The 25676-nt window shown below is 35.4% G+C and overlaps 1 protein-coding gene across 8 annotated transcripts in view; it reads right to left on the bottom strand.

The window, feature by feature from the left end:
• The window catches only part of Swt1 (SWT1 RNA endoribonuclease homolog), a 64049-nt gene that overhangs the window by 24122 nt on the left and 14251 nt on the right, over positions 1-25676 (bottom strand). For all 8 annotated transcript variants that reach the window (XM_070034227.1, XM_070034228.1, XM_070034225.1 and 5 more), the window contains 10 exons: positions 24627-24756; positions 23859-23960; positions 23245-23433; positions 20350-20443; positions 18519-18664; positions 15472-15635; positions 14214-14352; positions 12681-12829; positions 5533-5720; positions 1512-1646 (listed from right to left, as the gene is read on the bottom strand). In XM_070034227.1, the coding sequence (XP_069890328.1) occupies positions 1512-1646; positions 5533-5720; positions 12681-12829; positions 14214-14352; positions 15472-15635; positions 18519-18664; positions 20350-20443; positions 23245-23433; positions 23859-23960; positions 24627-24756 (1436 nt within the window). The remainder of the gene's footprint in view (positions 1-1511; positions 1647-5532; positions 5721-12680; positions 12830-14213; positions 14353-15471; positions 15636-18518; positions 18665-20349; positions 20444-23244; positions 23434-23858; positions 23961-24626; positions 24757-25676) is intronic.

The raw sequence follows: 25676 nt of genomic DNA, 5'->3' as shown, positions 1-25676 counted from the left end.
AGAGATCTCTGAACTGGGACTCAACAATCAATCAAGATTGCGAAAAAAGCAGGGAAGTTAAGAAGTCATTCTAGGCTCTGAGAGGAAATCATGTCAAGGATCACCAGAAGACTGAAAGTCTTGAAAGTCAGAAATAAATTTGGCTAATTACACCAGGTAAATGTAAGAACAAAAAAATGTGTTAGGACCAAACAGTAGAAAAACTTGATTGCCAGATTTAAAAAGGCTATACTTAAATCAATGAACAAAGAGAGAAAAATAAAAGTCTTTTAATAAAAGAATAAATCAGACAGTAAAAATATGATTTAAGGAGAATAATTCTAAGTATTTTCTAAAACATATAAGTCAGTAAAATAACAATTAAGTAACAAAACAAAATGTGACAATGGTAGCTACTAAGTACTTACACACTACTTGCCAGATACTGTTCTAAGTGGTTTGCAGATATTACTTCATCCCTTCTTAACTGGTCCACATGTCAGACCACATCAGGTCATAACGGTGAAGTGTCCAGAGGGTGGAACCAGAGTTCCACATTAGAGAAAGAAAGCCTTATTTGTTGGCTATCAAAGGAGTTGAAGAGGGCTGGGAAGGTGGCTCAGTGGTAGAGCACTTGCCTTGCATGACTGAGGCCCTGGGTTCGATTCCTCAGCACCACATAAGCAAAATGAAAAAAGCCGGAAGTGGTGCTGTGGCTCAAGTGGTAGAGCTCTAGCCTTGAGCTGAAGAGCTGAGGGACAGCGCCCAGGACCAGAGTTCAGGCCCCATGACCGGACCCCAAAATAAAAACAAAAAAGGAGTTGAAGACACACTGCATTTATATATATCCAGTTAGTTGGCTAACAGGTTGTATTATGCATCCAATTAAACTTCATCAAATGAATACCAGTTTCAAAGATTCCAGCAAGGAACCCAAGGACTGAAGGTAGTAATAATATTGCAAACATAAGCAATCAATAAGACATGGCAAAACTCATGTCCTTATTTTCAGTTTGAGCTTTTATGAGTCTCCTTGGTAGAGAAACCAAAAATAATCTTAGAAGATCCTTCAAAAATTAGCCCCCAAAATAAGAACATCATTAAAATATAGACATTAAAGGATATGAGATATTCATCTAGATATTCATCTAGATAGATCTGTCCCGTTGGCCATTTCTCCAACTACATTAGCATCTTAGGTCTCTGAGGATTATCATTCACTCAAAGCCAGTATGTAGCAATCCCCTAAAATATCTAAGTATTTTACTTTATCATACAAACAACATGACTCATGTATCTAAGTAACTTTGGAGAAGGCTGCCCAAAGAGAAAGGAGAAAGGCAGATTGTGGTTTAAGGCCAGACGGGGCAAAAGTTTTCAAGATTCTATCTCAAAAAATAAGCTAAGCATAGTGGTACAGGAGAGAAAGTTAAATCTAAAAGTCATTCATTTATGAAGTTACTGGCAAATCTGAAAAATACTAATAGAAAAATAATTGAAAACGGAAGCCTTAAAATTAAGATAGGGTTTACCTCTGAATTCCTTCAAGAATATCCTTCACAGCTGCCATTAACTTTTGAAGATAAATAAATGCTTCTTCAAATGATGCTATTTTTGGAGGAGTGATCAGAGCTGAACTAGAGCCCAATCTTTGAAATACATCTGTGCTAAAATAGAAAAAAAATGTATATAGATATATTATACATTGAATAATTCAATTATTTCCACTGCCAATGTATCAAAATGATGATATAATTACATCTCTTGAAATACTTATCTATTTAAATTAGACAGAAATAAAAAAGATGGTGACATGAAAGTCAGGGCTAACATTTATGCAAAGGATCTAGGTCAGACACAATATAGTTCTAAACTAATACTGTAAAAATTGTGCAGATAATGTCTTATTATAATAGACCATAAGAAATGGGTAATGTGTAATATTATTAATGTACATTCAAGTCAGTACTCAAGAACAAATATATGAAAACATTGAAACTGGAAATTTATTCTGGAAATTCTACTTCCAGAAAGCTATCATAAATTAATCATAATTTACAATCAGATAAAAAACAGTAATACTCTAAATATACAACAATATAAGCAGTATTGAGTAGTAAATTAGCTCCTTAAAATAACAAGCTAAGCAGTTTATGCCATATATGAAATTTTTAAATGCAGCAAATTTACTTATGTAATATACTACTTCAGATTAAAAAATCAAAACATGTTATGCTGAGTATGAATGGTATTCCCCCAACAACTTCATATTCATGCAGATGTACCTAATTACCGAAGTCCTACATTTACCAGGCAAAGATTTTCATTTCAGAAGTGGCGCTGTGGCTCAAGTGGTAGAGATCTGAGGTACAACGCCCAGGCCCAGAGTTCAAGCCTCTCGTCCGACAAAACAGTATCTAAGTTTAGCCGGGCATGGGTGGCTCACGCCTATAACCCTAGCTACTTAGGAGCCTGAGATCTGAGGATTGTGATTCAAAGCTAGCCCAGGCAGGAAACTCCTTGAGACTCTTATGTCCAATAAACTACTCAGAAACAGGAAGTGGCGCAGTGGTTCAAGAGGTAGAGCTCTCGCCTTGAGCTGAAGAGCTGAGGGATGGTGCCCAGGCCTAGAATTCAAGCCCCACAACCAACAAAAAACAAACATAACACAAAAACACCTTTATTTCATATATTTTCATTTCATTTCATATACTTCCATTAAGAACTTCCAGAAATAATCGAGGCTTGGGGGATAGTTGGAGTGTAAGAAACATTGCCTGTCAAGTACAAGGCCCTGGTCAAATCCCTAATACTGGGGAAAACAAAACAAAATAAAAAAGAAAACTGGCAATTTGGAAATTTAGGGCTTGAAGGTGTGGCTCTGTGTACCAAGTACATCTTCCTGAGTTCAAATTCTATGACCACCCCCACAAAATAAGACAGTATATATCATATATATTATATATATACACATACATATGCACATACATAATTATTTCATTATTAACATCAGTTTATAGAAATGGTTGGTCATTAAATTGTCAAAAAAATTCTTTGTTTTACCTTCATAGTATTAGTAACATTCTGGGTCACTGGGAAAGGAATGACAAAGGTAATAGGACATTTTGTTTAAGTATAGTTCCCACTGCAAATTCAAAATTTAAGTCTTAGAAACTTGTATGAAAAATAGCAGAAAAGGGGCTGGGAAGGTGGCTCAGTGGTAGAGCACTTGCCTTGCATGCCTGAGGCCCTGGGTTTGATTCCTCAGCACCACATAAGCAAAAAGAAAAAAAGCCGGAAGTGGCGCTGTGGCTCAAGTGGCAGAGTGCTAGCCTTAAGCTGAAGAGCTGAGGGACAGCACCCAGGCCCACAATTCAGGCCCCACAACCAGACCCCCCCTACCAAAAAAAAAAAAAAAAAAAAAAGAAAAATAGTAGAAAAAAATGTTGAGACATCATTTCCCTATGTTGACCACCAATTCATAATATTTTTTCCTCAATCTGTAGACTTTCCAGTTGAGATTACAGGTGTGTACCACAATGCCCAGCTAAGCATATATGCTTATACAAAAGCACTAGTAACTTCATATGAGTAATTACGCATAAATCCTACTACAACTCCCAATGAGCATTTTTACATGAAGGACCCAAACATATTGTGTGGAGTACGTTCTACATTGACTTTGGTCTACAACAAGCTTGTAAAGCAATGAAGTAGACTTAAATAAGTAGACATTAATAAGACAGCATTTCCTAAAATGCTATTGCCCAAAAAAGAACACAGAACCCTCTAGAACACAAAAGGAACTATCTCTGAGTTACATAAAATACTCAAAAGTCTTCTAAGTGAACATTATGTGAAAACTGTTGTGGGCAGAGACTGGAGGGAGAAACGGGGGAAAGCAAAGGAATAGTGACACTGTCCAAAAAGAACTGTACTCTTTATCTGACTTATGAAACAATAGTCCCTCTGTATAACACCTTAACAGTAAGTTTTCTAAGTGAAATAAAAATTAAAATATCTTTTGATGCTGTTGTTGTTGGTTGTAGGGCTTGAACTCAGTGTGTAGGTACTGTCACTGAACTCTTTTGCTTAAGGCCAGCTCTCTACCACTTTTAACCACAGCTCCACTTCTGGTTTTCTGGTGGTTAATTGGAGATAAGAATCTCATGGACTTTCCTGCCCCAGCTGGCTGTGAACCACGACCCTTAGATCTCAGCCTCCTTAGCAAGCTAGGATTATGGGCATGAGCCACCCAGTGCCCCATGTATATTTTATTTTTAAATCAGTAATCCATGCCTGGTACTTTCTGCAAAACAGAGTATCCAGGTAGCCAAAACTTCAAAATATGTTAACACTAGAAAAAAATAATGAAACTTTTGCATAAAATATAAATGTGTAAATAATATCTTCTTTAGTATACATATCAAGCAAAGGTAGTTCTTTAGTATCATAAGCTAGCTAGCTGAATGACAGACTACAAGTCTGTTGGAAAAGAATATAGCCAAGGACTAAAAGTCAGATCCAAATAAAAAATGCTGACATAGCCAATTGCTCACAGATGTTTTGAGCGCTAATATTGTTCTGCTACCTTTGTGAACATTAAAACAAAAAAAAAAGTACTAATAGTCACATGGCCATAAACAAAAATCAAAATGACAAACATTAGTTTGATAAAATTTGATTATATAAAGATTCTAGGGGTTGGAGGCATGGCTCTGGTCATAGAGGGCCAATGAAAGCAAGTCTCAAGATTCCAAATCTGAGTCCTGCTCTCAGACCAAAAAAAAAAAAAAAAAGGGGGGGGGAGGAGATTCTGAACTTGGGGAGAAATATACATGAGAGTATTCATCTAAGTAGATTAATAAAATCAGTGGTTTTAAATTATTTTGTAAACTATTCTAGGAATAGCCTATTTAAAAACTATTGTATTCTGTTCTATTCTTACACTATGCTATTCTGCTTGACCAATCTTTTCAGCAAAGTTTACATATGAATCCTGAAGAGACTATTTTAAATATACTCTCAGCTTTGCTTTAGTCTTTCTGAATCTAGATTTGTAAAAATAGATCTTAAGCTATATACATTTTAGAAAACTTGTCTGAAGTGTCTAGCAGGAGAGTGCAGCTATTCATATACCATTGACAAAAGACTCCATCTGGAAGTCATCCTCTTCCATCAAGTATGTAGCTTGGAGAGGGACATACATGAAATGGTTAGGGAAGAAAAGAATAACTGCTTAGCCAGCCAAATAAATGTTGGTAATCAATGGGGTGACAGATGTCCCAGCTAGATCACCCTTATAATGTGTGATATATATCCTGCATGTTACATATATCATGTCATATGCCAAATTTGTGTCACATGTATGCGATACACATACACATATATTTAAAATTCCTAAGGTATCAATTTAACAAAAGGCTCTCAGTAAGACAATCTAGCACAATAAACATAAGCCAAGCATCGTTTCATAAATAATAGCAATGATGGAAACCTTAAGAAAACTAATCTGTAAGGCAGGAGTTAAAAAGATTTTTGGCAATTTAGTACCTGTTCTGATATATTATAATCCAAACATTCTCTAAGATAGACCAGATTTCTTGATGCCTGTTGGGCTGGGGAAGGTGAGATCCTGAGAAAACAGTGATTTCTTGGTTATGAAACTTCATCAAAGACGTATCTTCCTGCTTTGTACTCACTGTGGTTTTTGGAGAATTTGATTTAAGTTTTGTCTTGACCTAGGAAAATAAGAATTAGATAAAATATATTAATCCTTCATTAGTAACTGAGTAAAACAGAATGTCCACTGTGCTTATAAATGTTAGCTAACATGGGAAATGCTAGCAATTCTTGTTCTTTGATTATGAACAGAAAATTCCCAGAAATAAGCTTTTCCATTAACTCAAATAATACTTCCAATCCATTTATTATGGTGACCTTTCTTAGTTAACATGCTAATGTTAATATAAGAACATTATTTGATCATTTTTTACAGATAGTATTGAACTAGAGAGCGTACAGAAAATTAAATACAAAAAGTCCAGCTCCAAGCATCATACACTTGATGTGTCACATTCATTACAATTTTAAACAAAACACTGCCATTACTGATGTGGAATAAAACAATGAACATACCACATATTACACTGGAAAAGAAACAAAGCATGTTTAAAGTATATCTGTGTCAACAAAAAGTATTACTAATATATGTAATCAGGAAAGCAACTCCATTTGCAAGTCTCAAAAAAAAACCCCCAAGAAACTAACTTATCCAAGGATATGAAGGACCTCTACAGTGAAAGCTATAAAAATTTGAAAAGAAATTGAAGAGATAAAGTAGTGGAAAGACAACTTGGCATCAGCACAACTTGGCACTGGTAGGAACTTTCTGAATAAGCATACAGAAGCAGAGCAAATCAAAGCAAGACTTGGTAAATGGGACTACATCAAACCAAAAGTTTTTACACAGCAAAGGACATACCCATAAAGTTAAAACAACAGCCTACAAGATGGAAGGTTTTTGCCAGCTATACATAACAAACAATGGCCTAATATCCAGAATATGCAGAAGTTTAGTCCTTCCCTATGACCCAGCAATTCCAGTCCTGGGTATAATCCAATAGAACACAAACAAGGCTACAGTAAAGCCACCAGTACAACCATGTTCACTGCAGCACTATTCATCATTGCCAAGGTATGGAATCAGCCCAGATACTCTTCATTGGATGAATAGATCAAGAAAATGTATATATGCATATATATATATATATATATACATACATATACACATATATATACACACACATATATACACATCATGAAATTTTATTCATCCATTAGAAAGAATGATATTGTACCATTTGTAAAGAAATGAAAAGATCTGGAAAAAATTATGTTAGGTGAAGTAAGTCAGGAAACAGAGAGACAAAGGCTACATCTGTCATCTGTAGAAGCTAGAATTAGCTTATAAATTGGGTGGTATGCACCTGTATGTATATAAATGTACTAATTGAAATATAGTAGATTCAAGGAAGATCTCAAATAGTATAATTACTTAGAAAGACTAAGGCAAAGTTAACTAAATAAGAAATGGGTACTTGAAAGGGATGGGTTTAAAACAAAAACTGATAAAAATAGAAAAAGATTTTCATTATGAGTTTAAAAACTTGGTTTTGGAACTCAGCTTTACAATAACATCCTTTATGAACTTTGGTAGAATCACTCAATTTCTCTAGGGTTAATTTGCCACACTGTAACAAGATGATTTCAAATGTTAGCTGGTGACTCACACATGTTTTCCTAGCTACTTTGGAGGATGAGATCTGAGGATCATAATTTAAAGCCAAGCCAGGCAAAAAAACCTGTGAGACAACTATCACCAATTGACTAGCAAAAAAGAAAACAAAAACAAACAAACAACCCCCCTCCCCGAAATAGAGTTGTGGTGCTAGTGGTCTACAACTAGAGTCCAAAGTGGAAAAGCTAAAGGACAACAACTAGGCCTGAGTTCAAAACCCAGCACTGACAAAACAAAAAAACCTTAGCTGTTTTTTTTTTTTTTTTTGGGGGGGGGGCGGTCGTGGGGTCTGAACTCTGGGCCTGGGCACTGTCCCTCAGCTCTTCAGCTCAAGGCTAGCATTCTACCATTTGAGCCATAGTGCCACCTCCGGCTTTTTTCTTTTTGCTTATGTGGTGCTGAGGAATCGAACCCAGGGCCTCATGCATGCAAAGCAAGCGCTCTACCACTGAGCCACCTTCCCAGCCCCAAAACCTTAGTTTTGTGTTATTAATTTCATGCTTTTAAATTACAAAAATAAAATTTCTAACACTATCAAAAAGTTGATATTTATAAGACTGTTATGTGCATCAACTTTCTATTAGCACAATTAACTTCAAATATCCAATGAAAGAGATAACATAATCTAATGAAACACAACCCCTATGAAACAGATACTATAATTCAGAGTTTATAACAGAGGAAATAGACATAGAAAAGCTAAATTAACTCATACAATGTCACTCAGATGGTATGAGACATGAACAGGATTTGACCTGCAATGATGTATAAATGAAATTCTGATAGCATGCCAGGTATAAAAGTAAATATGAGCCAGGCGCTGGTGGCTCACGCCTGTAATCCTAGCTACTTAGGAGGCTGAGATCTGAGGATCACGGTTCAAAGCCAGACTGGGCAGGAAACTCTGTGAGACCCTTATCTCCAATAAACCACTAGAAACCTAGAAGTGGTGCTGTGGCTCAAGCGGTAGAGCACTCACCTTGAGCTGAAGAGCACAGGGACAGCGCCCAAGCCCAGAGTTCAAGCCCCACGACCAACAACAACAACAACAAAAATATGATATTTATTTTCTAATATAGGAAGCAAAGAATAAACACTTGATGCCTATCATTTTTGTCTATTAAAATGAATGTAATTCACAAATATATGATAAAATCTGTTATATACAGATTTTAATATATTTTAATTTTAATATATATTTGAATATATCTATAACAGATAAAAAATCTGTTATATATAAGGTATATGTAACAGATTATTAATCTGTTATTTATATAAAACACATATATAACATTATTTTTGTGGGTAATGCTGAAAAATAAAATATAGGTCTTGTACTGTATATACACTATGCAAGTTCACTATCATTGAGCTATAAATCTTCAGCCCGATAATTTTTTTTTCCCATCACCACATACATACAGAGTGCTTCTTTGCTCTGGTTCTTAGATAACAGTGTATACAATTATACAAGTGGTTTTTTACTTTTGGGTGTGTGTGTCTGTATGTATGTGTGCGCATGCCAATCCAGTTTGAAGTCAGGGTCCTGGTGCTGTCCCTGAGCTGCTTTTTGTTTTTTCCCCTGAGCTTCTTTTGCTTAAGTATTCTATCACTTGAGCCACACCTCCACTCCTGACTTTTTTTTGGTAGCTTATTGGAGATAAGAGTCTCATGGACTTTCCTGCCCCAGCTAGCTTCAGATCTTGATTCTCAGATCTTAAGTTTCCTGAGTAGTGAGTATTAATTATGAGTCTGTAATCAACCAATTATATAGCACTTACTATCTGCTAGGTCTGAAGGTTTTCATAAATATTAAGTTTATTCTAAGGTAGGAGTTATTATTATACTTATTTTATAGAACAGAATTAAGATTCAGAAACAAATAACCAGGTTAAGAACTCAGGTCAAAACCTTGAGTCATGTAAATTTAATATTAATAAGATTGATTCCAATTATTTTAGCACACTGGGAGAAGCTTTCTTTCCCCTTTTGATGGTTGGAAGGCTTATAAAATAAAAATGTATCTATCTTTATCCTATTTCCACTCCACTTATAAGAAAAATCTAGTAAATGATAATGTTAGTTTATCTTTCTCATTTCCTCAGAAACCTTTAAGAGGAAATAAAAATGAACATTCCTCTATTCTCAGTTTTCCAAATTCAATAAATTAGGTAGATACTTTTAACAATAACTAACTTACGATAGCTATCTCTGGAAGTAATCTTCATATAGCTCAAATTATAGACATGAATAGGTATTTATGGCATATATCAAATCACAGCTCCTTTTCAAAGTGTTTTAAAGGAATAAGCAAAATCACAATGTTCCTTGCCTACTTAGACAACAAATTGTTTCTAACATGAAAATAAAGGAACAAAACAATCAGGCTGTTTAAAGCAATCACATGAATGTCAAGTGCTGAACAAAAAGAACTAGTAAGAATGCTAGATTTTTGCTACTGGCATTCATTAATCTCTTGCTAATATAGCAATCCAGAAATAAACATCTTACTAAGTAAAAATTCAACCCTTTAAGAATTCAAGTGGGCAACGCATACACAATAAACATGCCATAATCTAGTAACACTAACATCGTACGTATTTTATGGCGCCTCTTAACATTTGAGATTATTTTTATTTCTGTCAGTCCAATAATCTTTTTTTTGTTTTTTGGGTTTTTTGGGGGGAGTCCGGTCATGGGGCCTGAACTCTGGGCCTGGGCGCTGTCCCTCAGCTCTTCAGCTCAAGGCTAGCGCTCTACCACTTGAGCCATAGCGCCACTTCGGCTTTTTTCTTTTTGCTTATGTGGTGCTGAGGTATCAAACCCAGGGCCTCTGGCATGCAAGGCAAGTGCTCTACCACTGAGCCACCTTCCCAGCCCAGTCCCAATAATCTTAACTCCAAGACTGTTAAGCTTGTAAGTATGCCACACTTTGTATCTTGTTCCTTATATTTATTTCACTAAAGATATGATTTAAGGCTCAATTCTATGATTTGGAAAGGTAACATTATTTCCCAATACAGTCTATTATCAAGCTGTACTCCTTAAACTCCCATGTCTATTCATCACTGCTAAATCGTCTTCCTAAATCGTATTTACCTTAAGAAATTCAAACTACCAATAGTTTGGTCACCTTAAACCAAAGAATTATTTCATCCCTGAAATAAAAGCTTTCATCACATATTTCTTACTAGTTTATTAAAAAGAAAGATGTTCCTTTTACTCCATGAGATACTCTCTTAGCAAGTAAGTTTGAAAACTACCTGACCATAAAAAATAAGTGACAAAAAATGAAAACATAAAAACCAACCCTAATTCAGTTTCTCAGAGAAAAAGGAAACCATGCAATCTATATTAAAATCTCATTAATATCTCTCAGAGTAGTTATAAGGTTTAGTTGATCTGTTTCTGATACATAAAATTTCAGTTTTTTAAACTTGAAATGATAATACTAAAAAACATCATATTACAGGGACAAAATCTACATGGAAAAATCAATAAGCAAGGTGCCAGTGGCTCACAGCCATAATCCTAGCAACTCAGAAGGCTGAGCTCTGAGGATAGTATTTTGAAGGCAGGCCAAGCAGGAAAGCCATGAGACTCATCTCCAATAAACTACTCAAAAAAAAAGCCAGGTGTGGAGCTGTGGCTCAAGTGGTTGCACTCTAGCTTTGAGCACAAAAGCTCAGACAGCACCCAGGACCCGAGTTCAAGCCTCAGGACTGGCACATACACACACACAAATTCCTAAGTCGAACTTTACAACTTGGTGGGGGGCAGGGGGGAGTGTGGGAGGAAAGGGATAGTGGGAAAAGGGAAGGGGTAACAATGATTGACAAGTAATGTATTCATTGCCTTACTCATGTAACTGTAACCCCTCTGTACAGCATCTTTGCAGTAAAATTTTTAAAGAAATTCTTAAGTCAATTGGTAGAACAATTAATGACTACAGATTAGATAATTATATCAGTGATAATTTTCTGATTAATTCTACTGTATTATAACAGAAACTCTTTTTTTAGGAAAACTATGGAAACATTTGGAGATAAAGGAGCATCACATCTTCAACATACTCTCAAATAGCTCAGAACAAATGCAGATGGATAGACAGACAGGTATGCCGACAGATACTATGTAGATTGGTAGAGAAATTATAAAAGCAAATGCAATAAAATATTAACACTTGGGGAGTTAAGAGCACATATGGGAATTCTCCATATTATACTGGCAACTTTTTCATAATTTTGCAACAATTTCAAAGTGAAAAATGAAAAAAAATTATTAAAACTTGTCAAAATATTTTTATGGGTAGGGAAGGTAGCTCAGTGGTAGAGTGCATGAGGCCCTGGGTTCGATTCTTCAGCACCACATAAGCAGAAAAAGCCAGCAGTGGCGCTGTGACTCAAGTGGTAGAGAGCTAGCCTTGAGCTGAAGAGCTGAGGGACAGTGCCCAGGCCCAGAGTTCAGGCTCCACAACCAACCAAAAACAAAAATTTTTTTTTTTTACAATTCAGTAAGGTTTCAGAGCTACTTAGTACCTGCATATTTTAAAACATCTCCTATATGGATTTTTATTTTCATTTTGTTTTTGTTTTTTGGTGTTGATCCTGAGGCTTCAACTCAGGACCTAGGCCCTGTTCCTGAGCTTTATTGCTCAAAGCTAGTGTTCTACACGTAAACTACAACTCTATTTCTGGCCTTTTTAGTAGTTAAATGGAGACAGAGTCTTGCAGGCTTTCCTGCTGCTGCTAGCTTCAAACCACAATCTTCAGATCTCAGCTTCCTGAGTAGATAGTATTATAGATGTGAACCACTGGCACCTAGCTTCCTACGTGTTTTTGATACATGTGAGATCCACTGGTCACAGGCATTGGAAATAATAGCTGAACAATACTGAATTGCTTTTTCTTATCCATAAAAGAAATAATATAAAAATCTCACCAACTGCATGGTGTGGTTATACAAGCCTGAAATTCCAGCACTGGGCAGAAGCAAGAGGACTGCAAATTTAAGGCCACCCCCGCACCCTAAGCTACACAGGAGGACCCTACCCTGTCTCAAAAATAAGAAGGGAAAGGAAAGAAAAAATGTAAAGAGGGAAGGGAAGGAGTAAGGAAGGGGAAGAGAAAGAAAAGAAAAAGGAAAGAAGAAAGGAAAGGAAAAAGAGAGGTAGTACCAGTACAAAAAAAAAGTAACAAAATAACTGTTATGACATTCCCTCATAAATGTTTTCATAATTTATGACAAGACTTGCTTATACACCCCTACACTTACTTACCAAATGCCTTTAAGTATGCTAAAATAGGCTTGAGTTACATTATCTTTTACCCATTACTGTCTAAATACATTTTTAGAATGTATGTTAAAGGCTACTCTAAATGGAATTTCAAAAGTATCTTACCTCTGCAAATGTTTGGAGCAGTTTGTTCACTTCAGCAAAGGTCTGTGGAAGAATACCATCATAATTTGACCTTGTACTAAAAGCATGTAACAAAGTTTTAGAATCCTCAAGGAGAAATTTCACTGTTGTTAAATTCACTTCATTATTAGCTGGAAAGAGGAAGTAAAGACAAACTTGTAAGAATGAATACACACATGAAAATCACTTTGGGACACTAATATTAACTCTGAAATTTATGTAGAATATGTTTACATGTACATGTCATGCCTAACTTAAACTTCTGGTATTAAAAGCTATTAACAAACAAAGTCCTGGTATTATGTTTTCAGTACCACATACACAGAAAAAGCAGGAAGTGGTGCAGTGGCTCAAGTGGTAGAGTGCTAGCCTTGAGCAAAAGAAGCTCAGTGACAGTGCCCACGCCCTCAGTTCAAGTGCCAGCATTGGCAATAAATAAATAAAAAAACAAACAAATAATTTAAAAAAGACTGGGCACAATGGCTGACATGACATGTAACCCTAGCTACTCAGGAGGCTGAGATCTGAGGATCACGGTTTGAAGTCTTTGAAGTCAGCCTGGGCAGAAAAGTCCCCATAAGACTTTTATATCCAATTAACCACTCAAAAACCAGATGTGGAGCTGTGACTCAAAGTAGGAGAGCACTAGCCTTGAGCAACAGAGCTTAGGGACAGACAGTGCCCACGCCTTGAGTTCAAGCTCCAAAACAACAAGAAGATCTAACAACTTTCTCTCAGGGAGCTAAAAATGCTAAAATCCCCAAATTAGCTAGGAAAGGTAGTGACTATACTTTCCAAGATTAAAAACTTATGAAAAACAAAATTAAACAGAACAAGTATCTTTATCATTAAGGTACAATGCTATGTAACTATTTTCAAAGGCAAATTAATCATACTACAATGTATCTTGAATCTTCACTTTCAGAGACTTACTTATTTTGAAACATGAACACAGTCTTTTATTGGCACTAGGAATTAAAAATAAAGCATTCCTTTTGTGTGTGTGTGCTGGTCCTAGGGCTTAAACCTAGGGTTTGGGCACTATCTCTAAGTTTCTGTGTTCAAGACTAGTTAGTGCTCTACCACCTGAGCCACAACTCCACTCTAGCTTTTTGGTAGCTAATTGAAAACAAGAGTCTGACAGCTGGATGCTAATGGCTCCCACCTGTAATCCTAGCTTTTCAGTAGGCTGAGGTCTGAGGACCACGGTTCAAAGCCAGCCTGGGCAGGAAAGTCTGTGGAATTCTTATCTCCAATTAAATACCAGAAAACTGGCAGTCGAGCTGTGTGTGGTTCAAAGTAGTAGAGCGCTAGCCTTGAGCAAAAGAACTCAGGGAGAGGGCCCAGACCCTGAGTTCAAGCCCTATAACCCACCAAAAAAAGTGTCACAGACTCTTCCTGCACAGGCTGGCTTCAAACCATGATCTACAGATCTCAGCCTCCTGAGTAGATAAGCTTATAGGTGATTTATTTAATATTTTAATACACATGGCTAAAGAAAAAGAAGATTCATACCTTTAGAGAGATTTTCATATAGGCTCTCAACAGTTAAAAGCAAGTTCTTTTCCATAACTAGTCCAAATACAGCCAACCAATGTTTTTTAAAGCACTGTAATAAATGTATTAGTGTCCACGGTGGTTTCAAATACAGCATCTAAAAAGCATGTTTAAAAATTATTATTTGTGGACTTATTATATTGTTATTTAAATATACTTATTTATCAATGCAAACATTTCTAGATTCTTTTTATATTAAAATGTTTTATTAAAAGCTAATCATAATCTTGAAATGCTATTTCTATTATAATTTGCTTTTATAAAATTTATATTAGTGTTAACCCTTATAGTTTCAGACACTACAAATTTAAAAAAGTATAATTCTAACCAGAAAAGCATAGTCTTAATCAGAAAAGTCCTTCAAGTTAATGAATAGTTTCTATAAAGAAATCAATCTATAATTATTTCATATAACTAAGAGAGAACAATAGAACAAATTGTTAAATACAAATTCCACTTCCTTACAAAGATATGCTTATAAAGAAAAATGGCTATTATTTATATGAGATGTCAACATCTTTTTTTTCTGAGTCACTCATATTTTTACTACAGAATATCCAACTTAAATCAAACCTCCTAGAATCTTTTCATTATTCTTCATCATTCAGGCACAACACTAGGTAATACAATCAAGCCCCAAACACATTATATTGGCAAATATGAGAATGTCATTGAAGAGCTATGATAAAGTTAGAAATGACAATTGATGTGATATATAATGTTTCTGTTAGCTATAATTGTATATAAACATTAAATCAACATTACACTGAGCTCTTAAGAACATGGTTGCCCAGTTTGATGTTTTACTGAATTGTAGGAGAGAGTAAAACTAAAGAAAACCCAAACACTTTACTAAGGTGATCAACTATTCTGATTTTCATTATTTGGCATAAGCCAAAATACAAACTAATATTCTGAATGCATGTTGCTTAGTGGGTTTCTCTATAACAAATCAAATGAAATAAAGTTTCCTGGAGTCAATTTAAGCTGGAGGGGGGGCAGGTTTCCAACACATCATAAATATTTGTTGATTAAAATATGAATAATGTAGTATTCATAACCTTTAAGAAATATCTATGATTTGTCAAAAAAGTTATTTCAAAAATCTGGAGAAAAACTTCAATGCATGGTATTACTATAATAAAGCTTACACCTTTTGTACAATAATCTTTTAAGATAACAAATCTCCAGTTATAGAAAACTTTGAACTAATCACCTCCATCCAAAGGTTTCCAAAAGCAATTTTCATTTCTGTTTCTAATATTGAAGACAAAGCTGTTCCAAGAGATTTTTCAAGATTACATACGATGTGTTCAAGTAGAATGGATAGTCCAGAATTCGTAGACTCTTCTTTACAGCCGTCTTTTACAGTTGTTGCTCCTTCAAAGCAAATAGTTATGGTTTTATATAGGGGAGCTCTTTAGCTATTGTGTTTTGGGCAGTACTGGGGTTGGAATTTAGGGCCTCATGCTTGCCAAGCAGGTGTTCTGTCACTTGAGCCATGGCTTTAGCCCTTGGTTTTTGAAAAAAAAAAAAAAAAAAGTAACTAAAAGTTTTTACTCAAGTGGAAAATTTTTAAATGTGTATGATATTTTAATGTGTATGATATCTTTTATTTTGAAAATAAAAGAATGACAAGAATGCATTGTATTTATTTACAACTGAAAAACCAAAAAAGTATGTATGAAAATGCCTTTCTTCCAAAAATTGTACATATTTCTAAACTCAGTCTATGTCAACCAATTTTTAGAGACAACCAATATATTCAGCTTAACCTATCTTTATGCCTTCTCCCATTAAGGGAGAAATCATTTCATTATTTGAAATCACTTCATTATCAATAGTGCATGCGTGCGTGCGTGCGTGCGTGCGTGCGTGCGTGCGTGCGTGCGTGTGTGTGTGTTATGCACGCACACACACGTGCACCATACTAAGACTTGAACTCAGGCTATTGTTCAAGGTTAACACTCTACCATCTGAGCCAAAGTTCCACTTCTGACTTTTTGATGGTTCACAGATTAGTTTTTCACAGATTTTCCTGCCCAGGTTGGCTTTAAACCATGATCCTCAGATCTCAGCCTCCTGAGTAGCTAGGATTACAGGTACCTGCAACCAGCTATCATTACTTTCAGCACTTGAAAACAACTGTATGCTGTTTGTTGTTTTATTTTTTGCCAATCTTGGCGCTTGAACTCAGGGCCTGGACACTGTCCCTGAGCTTCTTTTTCTCAAGACTAGCACTCTACCACTTGAGCCCCAGTGCCTCTTCCAGCTTTTTCTGAGTAGTTTATTTAGATAAGAGTCTATCGGACTTTCCTGCGTAGGCTAACTTCAAACCTTGATCCTCAGATCTCAGCAACCTGAGTAGCTAGGATTCTAAGTATGAGCCACTGGTGCTTGGCTCATATGCTGTTTTTGTTGTCTTTTGGGAGGGTAAGGGAAGATACAGAAAAGGTGGGACAAAGGGTGAACAAATGCAGCAAGTGTACTCACTATAGACACTATGTTGATAATGAACTATACAACTTGTGGTGGGAATGGGAGGAAAAAACAGAGAGAAAGGGTGGCATGGTTAAAAAAAAAATTACTCATTACCCGACTTATGTAACTATATAACTCCCCTTCCCGCCCCCCCCACACATACATTACCTTGACAATAATAATATATTTTTAAAACTATTATTTTTAAGTCAAAACCCAAAACACTAAGTGGCTCAGCTCAACACACGAAAACTAAGGATAATGCCGGGCACCGGTGGCTCACATCTGTAATCCTAGCTACACAGGAGGCTGAGATCTGAGGATCACCATTCAAAGCTAGCCCAAGCAAGAAGGTCCATAAGACCCTTATCTCCAATAGAAACCACCAGAAGGGGCTAGGAAAGTGGCTCAGTGGTAGAGTGCTTGCCTTGCATGCATGAGGCCCTGGGTTCGATTCCTCAGCACCACATAAGCAGAAAAAGCTGGAAGTGGAGCTGTGGCTGAAGTGGTAGAGCACTACCCTTGAGCTGAGGAGCTGAGGGACAGCGCCTAGGCCCAGAGTTCAGGCCCCATGACCGGCAAAAAAAAAAAAAAGAAACCACCAGAAAACCAGAAGTGACGCTGTGGCTCAAGTGGTAGAGCACTTGCCTTGAGCTGAAGAGCTGAGGGACAGCACCCAGGCCCAGAGTTCAAGACCCACGATCGACAAAAAACCAAACCAAAACAACAACAAACAAAAACTAAGGATATAAGATGGCAGTAATACAATGGCAAACTGAAAAGATACTACCCCTGAAAACCCATAAACTAGAATATTCTGTATTCCTCTCAAATATTTTGAGTATTACAACTAAAACTGTGTTTCCAAAATGGGTCAAATAAATTGCTTGTTTTTATTTACAAATATTTCTATGTAAACTATATACAAAAAGTATTACAAATACCAAGACCTCAAATTATTTTCTTTGTACTGGGAAAAGGTGAGATATGTTTATAAATGATGCCATTTGTTATACTACTCCATCAATTATCAGGTAACAAAACAGACTTTTTTGTTTAAAACAAAGAAATCTCAAGACATCAGTACTGTCCTTACCTTTCTTAATTTTTAGTTAAAATTTAAGCAAACTTTTTTACTAGTGTCCTACAACATCACAGTTATTACGAGCTTAATTTTTAAGTGTATTAATAGGAGGTAATAAAGCCAATTATAAAAAGAAACTAAAAACTCCATTTCAAATGAATGTAACTAGCAACTATTAACTTAAAAGATTTACTTTGCATAGTACAAATTAGTTTGCACAAATTGACCATGATCATATGGATAAAAGTCAATTTATGAAAGTACAGTTAGAAAATAATGCTATGTTTATTTATAATTGTCATTAAAACAAGCAACAAGTATCCTAAACTTAATGTTATTTTAAATATCCAAGATGAGATGGATGCTGGTAGCTCATGCCTGTAATCCTACCTATTCAGAAGATCTGAGGATTGCAGTTTAAAGCCAGCCTGGACAGGAAAGTCCATGAGATACATTATCTCCAATTAGAAAAAAGAAAAGCCAAAGTAGACCTGTGGCTCAAGTGGTAGAGCAGCAGCCGTGAACACACCAGGTCAGAAACAGTGCCCAGACCCTGAGTTCAAGCCCCAGCACCAGCACAAAATAAATGGACAGTATGAAAATTTACTATTAATTACTATTACTATTAACTGCCATGAATGTTATCCATAATCTTAGTTCATAAGATATATTTTAATTATTCACATTAAAAATACTACCTGCTTTCAACTGCTGCTCAGAAATACAAGGTTGATGACACATATCTGTATTCAGAGATAAGTTTAGTAACTCTGAACTCAATTCTTCTTTACTCAGTGACTTCACACCACTTATTAGGCCTTTACTTCTTAAGTTTCTATCATCCCTAAAGTTAGAGTTAGAAGGAAAAAATACTTTTGTTAAAACATATGGCACTGAAAACACATGGGATCTATCTGGAACATGACAATGCCAGAATAAAAAGGTTTGGCTACCAATTTTCTTTTCTCTAAACTAATATTTCTATTAATTCGAAAACAGTGACTGAATAATGAAGAATTGATAATGTCTCACAACTTTCATTCTAAGCTGATCTAACCACAAGTTACTTCTTAAATAATATTAATCAAACCCTTTTACAATAAAAATCTCAGGGCTCTAATGCACTTCTACATTCATTCAATTTTGTACAGAGAATTTGAGTAAGCTCATAAAACTAAAAACTGTATTATGTAATAAGCAAAATTTAGACTAAAACTAAGTTAAAATTGCTTCTGTTTCTCAAACACAATAAATACAATTTTTCTGCATATTACATTAGTTTTATCTTAGTACTAAGTTATGAAAATTAGGAGAGAAAGAAAGGGGAAGAAAGGTAAAGTTCATAGTGAACACCTAAGTCTCAGTTCATGGTAACTAGGAACACTTCAATACTATTCAAAATCTTTGACATATTAAATATGATTAAATATTAAGTATGATTCAATATAATATGATTTAATAAAATAATTTTATGAGCCAGGTGCTGGTGGCTCACACCTGTAATCCTAGCTACACATGAGGCTGAGATCTGAGGATCGCGGTTCAAAGCTAGCCCAGACAGGAAATTCCCCATGAAACTCTTATCTCCAACTAGTCACCAGAAAAACTGGAAGTGGTGCTGTGGCTCAAGTGGTAGAGCGCCTGCCTTGAGATGAAGAGCTGAAGGACAGCACCCAGGCCCAGAGTTCAAGCCCCACAACTGACCAAAAAATAAATAACTTTATGAGGCAGATATCATTTCCCCTGTCTTACTATACATAAGGAAGTTAAATTGTTGAAGGTCATATAGCTGACAACTGGTAGACCCAGTTTAACTACACAATAGAACTATAACATAAATGATTCCATCTCCATAAATAGATATTCAAATTTGTTTTCTCTTCTAACTAAAAAATTCTGTCAGAGCTTGGTACTGAGATTTTCCTCATTTTTGAAAAGACCTTCTGAATAGAATCCAAACTCAAATAAAATGAAATTTCATCTACTTACGATCTTATTCTTCTAGAGCTTATAACTGAGATTAATGGAAGACATAAAAAATAATTATTCACTGATCCCTTCATTTCATACATACAATATGATTTTTTAAATTCTTTGGTATAAGTTCTATTGAAATGAACTCCAAGAAATGAGAACAAGAGGTTTTTTAATTTACTTTTTGTGGGTTTTTTGTTGTTGTTGCTTTGTTTTTCCCCTTTTGTTGCTGTTTTGATTTCTGTACTTTTTGTCTCATAGTAAGGTTATCTGTTTTGGGGAAGGCAAGGGGAAGCACAGAAATGGTGGGGCAAAGGGTGAACTAATTCAGCAGTGATACTCACTAGACACTATGTTGAAAATGAACTATACAACATATGGGGGAGTGGGGTTGGGAGTGAAAAACTGGGAGAAGATGAGGAAAGAGGCAACATTATTCAAAAAGAAATGTATTCATACCTGATCTATGTAACTATAACCCCTCTGTATATTACCTATACAATAAAAATAAATAAAAGTTTTAAAAAAAGAGAAAACAATGGCTATGAAACTCACGTGCACAGAATAACAAGAGAACAGGGGAATAATTCCTGGTATTGGAGACAGCATTTTAGGACTCGGTCATCATTGTTTTCATCACTCAATCCATCTGCAAATTTAGCAAAGGCAATTATCAATAAACAGATGGGACCATCAACAACTGAGGCTACATTTGCCAATTAAAAATATCTGTAACTTTAAGGGCAATAAAACTACTCTATGATACTGCAATGATAAATATGTCATTTCTCCAAATGTATGCAGTATACACTAACACCTAATATAAGCCCAAGCCTCAGATTGTATTTACCTAATATAAACTGCTACCTATGATTAAAATGTATCAGTGTAGGTTCACTAACTGTAATAAATTTACTAGTCTGGTAAGGGTAATGATAATGATGGAGGCTACACATGTGGGAATGGGGAATATGTAGGAAATCTCTGTATTTTCTTCCTAAAGGTAAAGCTGCTGCTCTAAGTCCATTTTTTAAATGTATCTGAAAGAAAATCTTTAAATAAAAAATAGTAAAATACACCTTAATAAATTATAGCTCTGAAATTCATATAACATATAGTTGCTCAATAACTAAGTGATTCGTTTATTACTAAAACAGACTAGAATATGCCTATCAGCAAACTTGAAAGAAAGAAATGTAACTCTGTGCCGGGCACTGGTGGCTCACGCCTGTAATCCTAGATACTCAGGAGGCTGAGATCTGAGGATCATGGTTCAAAGCCAGCCTGGGCAAGAAAGACCGTGAGACTCTTATCTCCAGAAAAAAAAACGTAAGTGGCGCTGTAAGCTCAAGCTGTAGAGTGTTCGCCTTGAGCTGAAGAGCTGAGGGACAGTGCCCAAGCCCCATGACTGACAAAAAAAAAAAGAAATGCAACCCTGTAAGCTAAATGTCAGACTAGAAACTAACAAATGCTAATTAGTTGCCAAGGGTATCCTCTGGCATTCTTTGAGCCCTAAAACATATAATAAAATTTGCTTTTGTGAAAATATTGTTAAGTGTAGAGACAGTACCAAAAACAATGTTTATAACAGGTTATTAATCTACCTATCTCAGAATTCCCTTGGGTGTCTATTAATAATTGTAGGACCACACCTCAAATTGATTTTGAATGATAGTCTCTATAGTTTGGAACCACCAGGCACTGATTCAAGTTTTTGGTGAATTTCTTATTAAACACTGATTCAAACATTTTTGTTAATGAGCCCTGACCTTGGTCCCATTTTACAGTATTTTCCTCTCCATTTTTACCATATAGTTCTCAATTTTTAATTATTTAAATTAGAAAACTCCTCTGCAATAAATATGTAATAGAGTACCATATAATGAATGATATTTTAGCCAATCATGGACACATGGTAGTCTCATAAGATTATTATAATGGTTGGAAAATACCTAATATCTAGTTATTTCATAGCACAATGCACTATTCAAGTGTGTAGTAATGCTGGTACAAATAAATCTGTGCTGTCAGTCATGTAAAGGTATAGAAAATACAATACATAACACTTCATAAAGATAATAAATGACTTACTGATTTCTGTAAGTTCTATTATAATTTAGAGTGTATTCCTATTTACAAGAAACTTCACTCTAGAACAGTGTATTTGTGTTATATTGACAGAAGCCTTCTTCATCTTATCTATGTCTATTCATTACATCTAGAAGCCATGCCAGGGAATGCTTATATTATTATGCTCATGTAGGTACACTCTGATATTCATACATTGGTGATATCACCTAACCACCTATTTCTTAAAATTGTCCCCATAAAGTATAAATGGTTAGTTAGCTCTTGAAATGACATAAATGAAGCCAAGCACCAATATCTCATACCAATAATCCTAATTACTCAGAAGGCTGAGATCTGAGAGTCACCATCCAAAGCCAACCCAGGAAGACAAATTCTAGATTTATCTCCAATTAACCAGCAAAAAGCCAAAAATAGAGGTGTGGCTCATGTGGCAGAGCAACAACCAAGACCCAAAAAGCTGACTGAGAAAATGAGACCTGGAGTTCAAGCCCCAGTACCAGTAAATTTAGGCTGGGTTTGATGGTTCATGCCTATAATCCCAGCTAGTGGGAGATAAGAGTATGGGAGGACCGAGGTGGAAGACCAAGTCTATCAAAATGTGAGACACACAGGGCGGGACGCTGGTGGCTCACACCTGTAATCCTAGCTACTCAGGAGGCTGAGATCTGAGGATCATGGTTTGAAGCCAGCCCCAGGCAGGAAAAGCTGTGAAACTCTTATCTCCAATAAACCACCAGAAAACCAGAAGTGGCATTGTGGCTCAAGTGGTAGAGCACCCGCCTTGAGCTGAAGAGCTGAGGGACAGCACTCAGGCCCAGTTCAAGCCCCATCACTGACAAAAAAAAAAAATGTGAGACACCCATCTCAACATACAAGCCAGGAGAGGGGGATCATATAATAATCCCAGATATTCAGAAGGCTTTGTTAGGTAAAGAAACCAGTATCTGATACTGGTCCCTGGCAAAAGCATGACCTTATCTGAAAAACAAACTCAAGCAAAAATGGCTGAGGTCTTGGTGGTGAAATGCTTGCCTAGTAAGGGGTTAAGGCCTTGAGTTCAAAATCACATACTGACTTCCCCACAAAAACAAAACTCTGTAATGCAGTTGTATATACTATAGAGTACTATATAGTTACTTTATGGGAAATACTGACAGAACCTGAGAAAGTCTAGGAGAAACAGAAAGGTAAATAAAAAACAAGGAATCCCAAAATAATACACACACCATCACAACATCCGTTCCATTTCACATTCCAATAAGTATATTTTTTTAGAGCTTTGATCTGTTTCCTCCCAATAGTAAGTCAGTACCCAAAAAAGTCTACCAGTAAGCAAGCATCTTGAAAGACGATACTTACAAAGTTTCTGAGATGCAAGTTGTATTGATTGACCCCATAATTTTCTATCTTGATTTTTGAGACTGTCATTGATGAAATGAATTGCGGGTATAGCTTTGTGTTGGGCATGTTTTAGTAATTTTCCCTCCTTCATACGATCTAACTCTTGCACAACAACCCAGGGAATTATTAATACAAGTCTGTCAAATCCTAAAAAACAGAAAGATTTCTTAGAACCCAACTAACATTTATTGAATTAAATCCAATTGCCAAAGGAGAACTAAAAATGTTTTAACACATAGCACTTGTCTTTAAGAAATTCACAATAAATAAGAAAATAAATTAAAAATAGAATGTAAAGTCAGAACAATGTTTAAAAAAATAACTACAACTAGAGAACAAAAAAGAATGAGTTTAGCAAACATTTATAATCAAGGTTCCTAATTAAGTTTTCATAATAAATAATTTTGAATTATAATAAATACTTTAAAAGGTGAGTTAAAGTGAGTTTTAGATTGCTAACTTAAGAAGGATCTCTTTCTTAAAATTTGAGCTCATTTTATATGTACAGCTAAATATAAAGTAACAATTTAAGAAAAAATATTAGAATTTTATAAAGTATACTTTGTAAATACCTGGTATTTCTGTTGTCTTCAAAATTCTCACAAATTTAAGATGATTCATTAGAATATTCGTGTCAATAACAATTAGAAGTTTTTTGTCCAAAGCAGTATTTGCTTGAGGAAAAGAACAAAAGTAAAATTCCAAGATCACTTGATAACAAAGTTGTGTTGTATGATGACTAAAGTTTTGATACCACAAAGGCACAGAAAAGAATACCTTCAGACAATCTGTCTTATATCTGAATAGTGTTTTACTCAGTTGAAACTGGTAAATAGTTGTGGTTAATAGCCAAGAATAAAGAATTCAGAACTCTGATTACTGTTTTTTGGCAAAGGATGAGAATTATTTCTAACTGCCTAATAATGTGAGATGTTTAGAAAACAAATAAGGGGCTGGGGAGGTGGCTCAGTGGAAGAGCGCTTGCCTTGCATGTATAAGGCCCTGGGTTCGATTCCTCAGCACCACATAAGGAGAAAAAAAAAGCCAGAAGTGGTGCTGTGGCTCAAGTGGTAGAGCACTAGTCTTGAGCTGAAGAGCTGAGGGACAGCACTCAGGCCCAGAGTTCAGGCCCATGACCAGACACCCCCCCTCAAAAAAAGAAAGAAAACAAATGATAAGACAAATATTAGACCTGATTCCTAAACCTAAAAAAATAAAAAAATACACCATACGTCATTTCATATGAACCTTCATCTAAATAAGGTAAAAACTGAATGTTTGCACATTATTAACTTGTGGGCAAGCACAGGACATCATAAACATTAATATATAAGGAATACCAGCAGAAGAATGTACATCATCTTCCATCAAGTCAATTTCCATATTCATTAACTCTCCAGAAGGTGGAACAACAGGTAAATCCACACTTTTCCCCACGCGTGCAGCATGGAGTTCTTCTACTATCTGCATCTAAATTATAAAAGACCTCAGTGAAATATTCTGAGTTGCTTACTTTGCTGATTAATAAGAACAGACTCATTAAGTCACTTAAAAATTCATAGAAATATGAAGACAGCAAGGTATATTTATAAATATACTTCCTTCTCTTACTTTGTAACGAAGAAACAAATTCACTATCTTGGGTCTCAGTTGCTCATTTACATGAAAGAATATTAAATACCTATTCTTTGTCAGGCTTTTGTGAGGACTAAATAAAACAATCTCAGTAACACTGTTAGCAGAGAGCCTGAAGCACATATGGAAGTAAACTCTTCTGTTTCCAAGACCAAAGCATTTACCCTCATTAGTAAGAAAATATACAGATGCCATATAATCCATAGCTAATCCTGTTATCATCTATTACTTTTGGTGGTTGCTATGTAGAAACACTACTAAATGATCTAATATTTGTCTATCAACAGTTTCTACTAAAAAAAAACCATTAGTCAACCATGAAATTCAGGGTTCATGAAATCTGGCTCAGAACAATAAAAGGGTTACAGAGGTTTGGGGAATGTTGGTAAGTCTGTAAGGTAATTTTACTATATACTTTCAGTAAAAGGTGTTTAACGTCAGATAGATGGGAAAAATTCAGGATCTCTACTCAGTGTACAACTCATGCTGCAAAAAAATTAAACAATTTCTACAATTAAATATTACATTGACAATTTCTTTTTGTACTAACATGCAAAACTGTTATAGAAATTCCTGAATATTTTGTATCATACTTAATAAATTTTCTATATCAATCCTTTATGCATTTTGCGCCATATGTAGTTATACACAGTGCTTTCCTGGGCATTTCATATATGTATATGTACATACATATATATAATCCATAGATATCTATAAATAGATCTACCAGTACAGATATTGATATCTACCAATAG

This window comes from Dipodomys merriami, unplaced genomic scaffold (assembly GCF_024711535.1).
Source record: "Dipodomys merriami isolate MVZ:Mamm:240054 unplaced genomic scaffold, mDipMer1.0.p SCAF_24, whole genome shotgun sequence".
In the NCBI taxonomy this organism is placed as follows: domain Eukaryota; kingdom Metazoa; phylum Chordata; class Mammalia; order Rodentia; family Heteromyidae; genus Dipodomys; species Dipodomys merriami.
The sequence above is the reverse complement of the archived record's forward strand: the minus strand, read 5'-3'. Positions and strand labels throughout refer to the sequence as shown.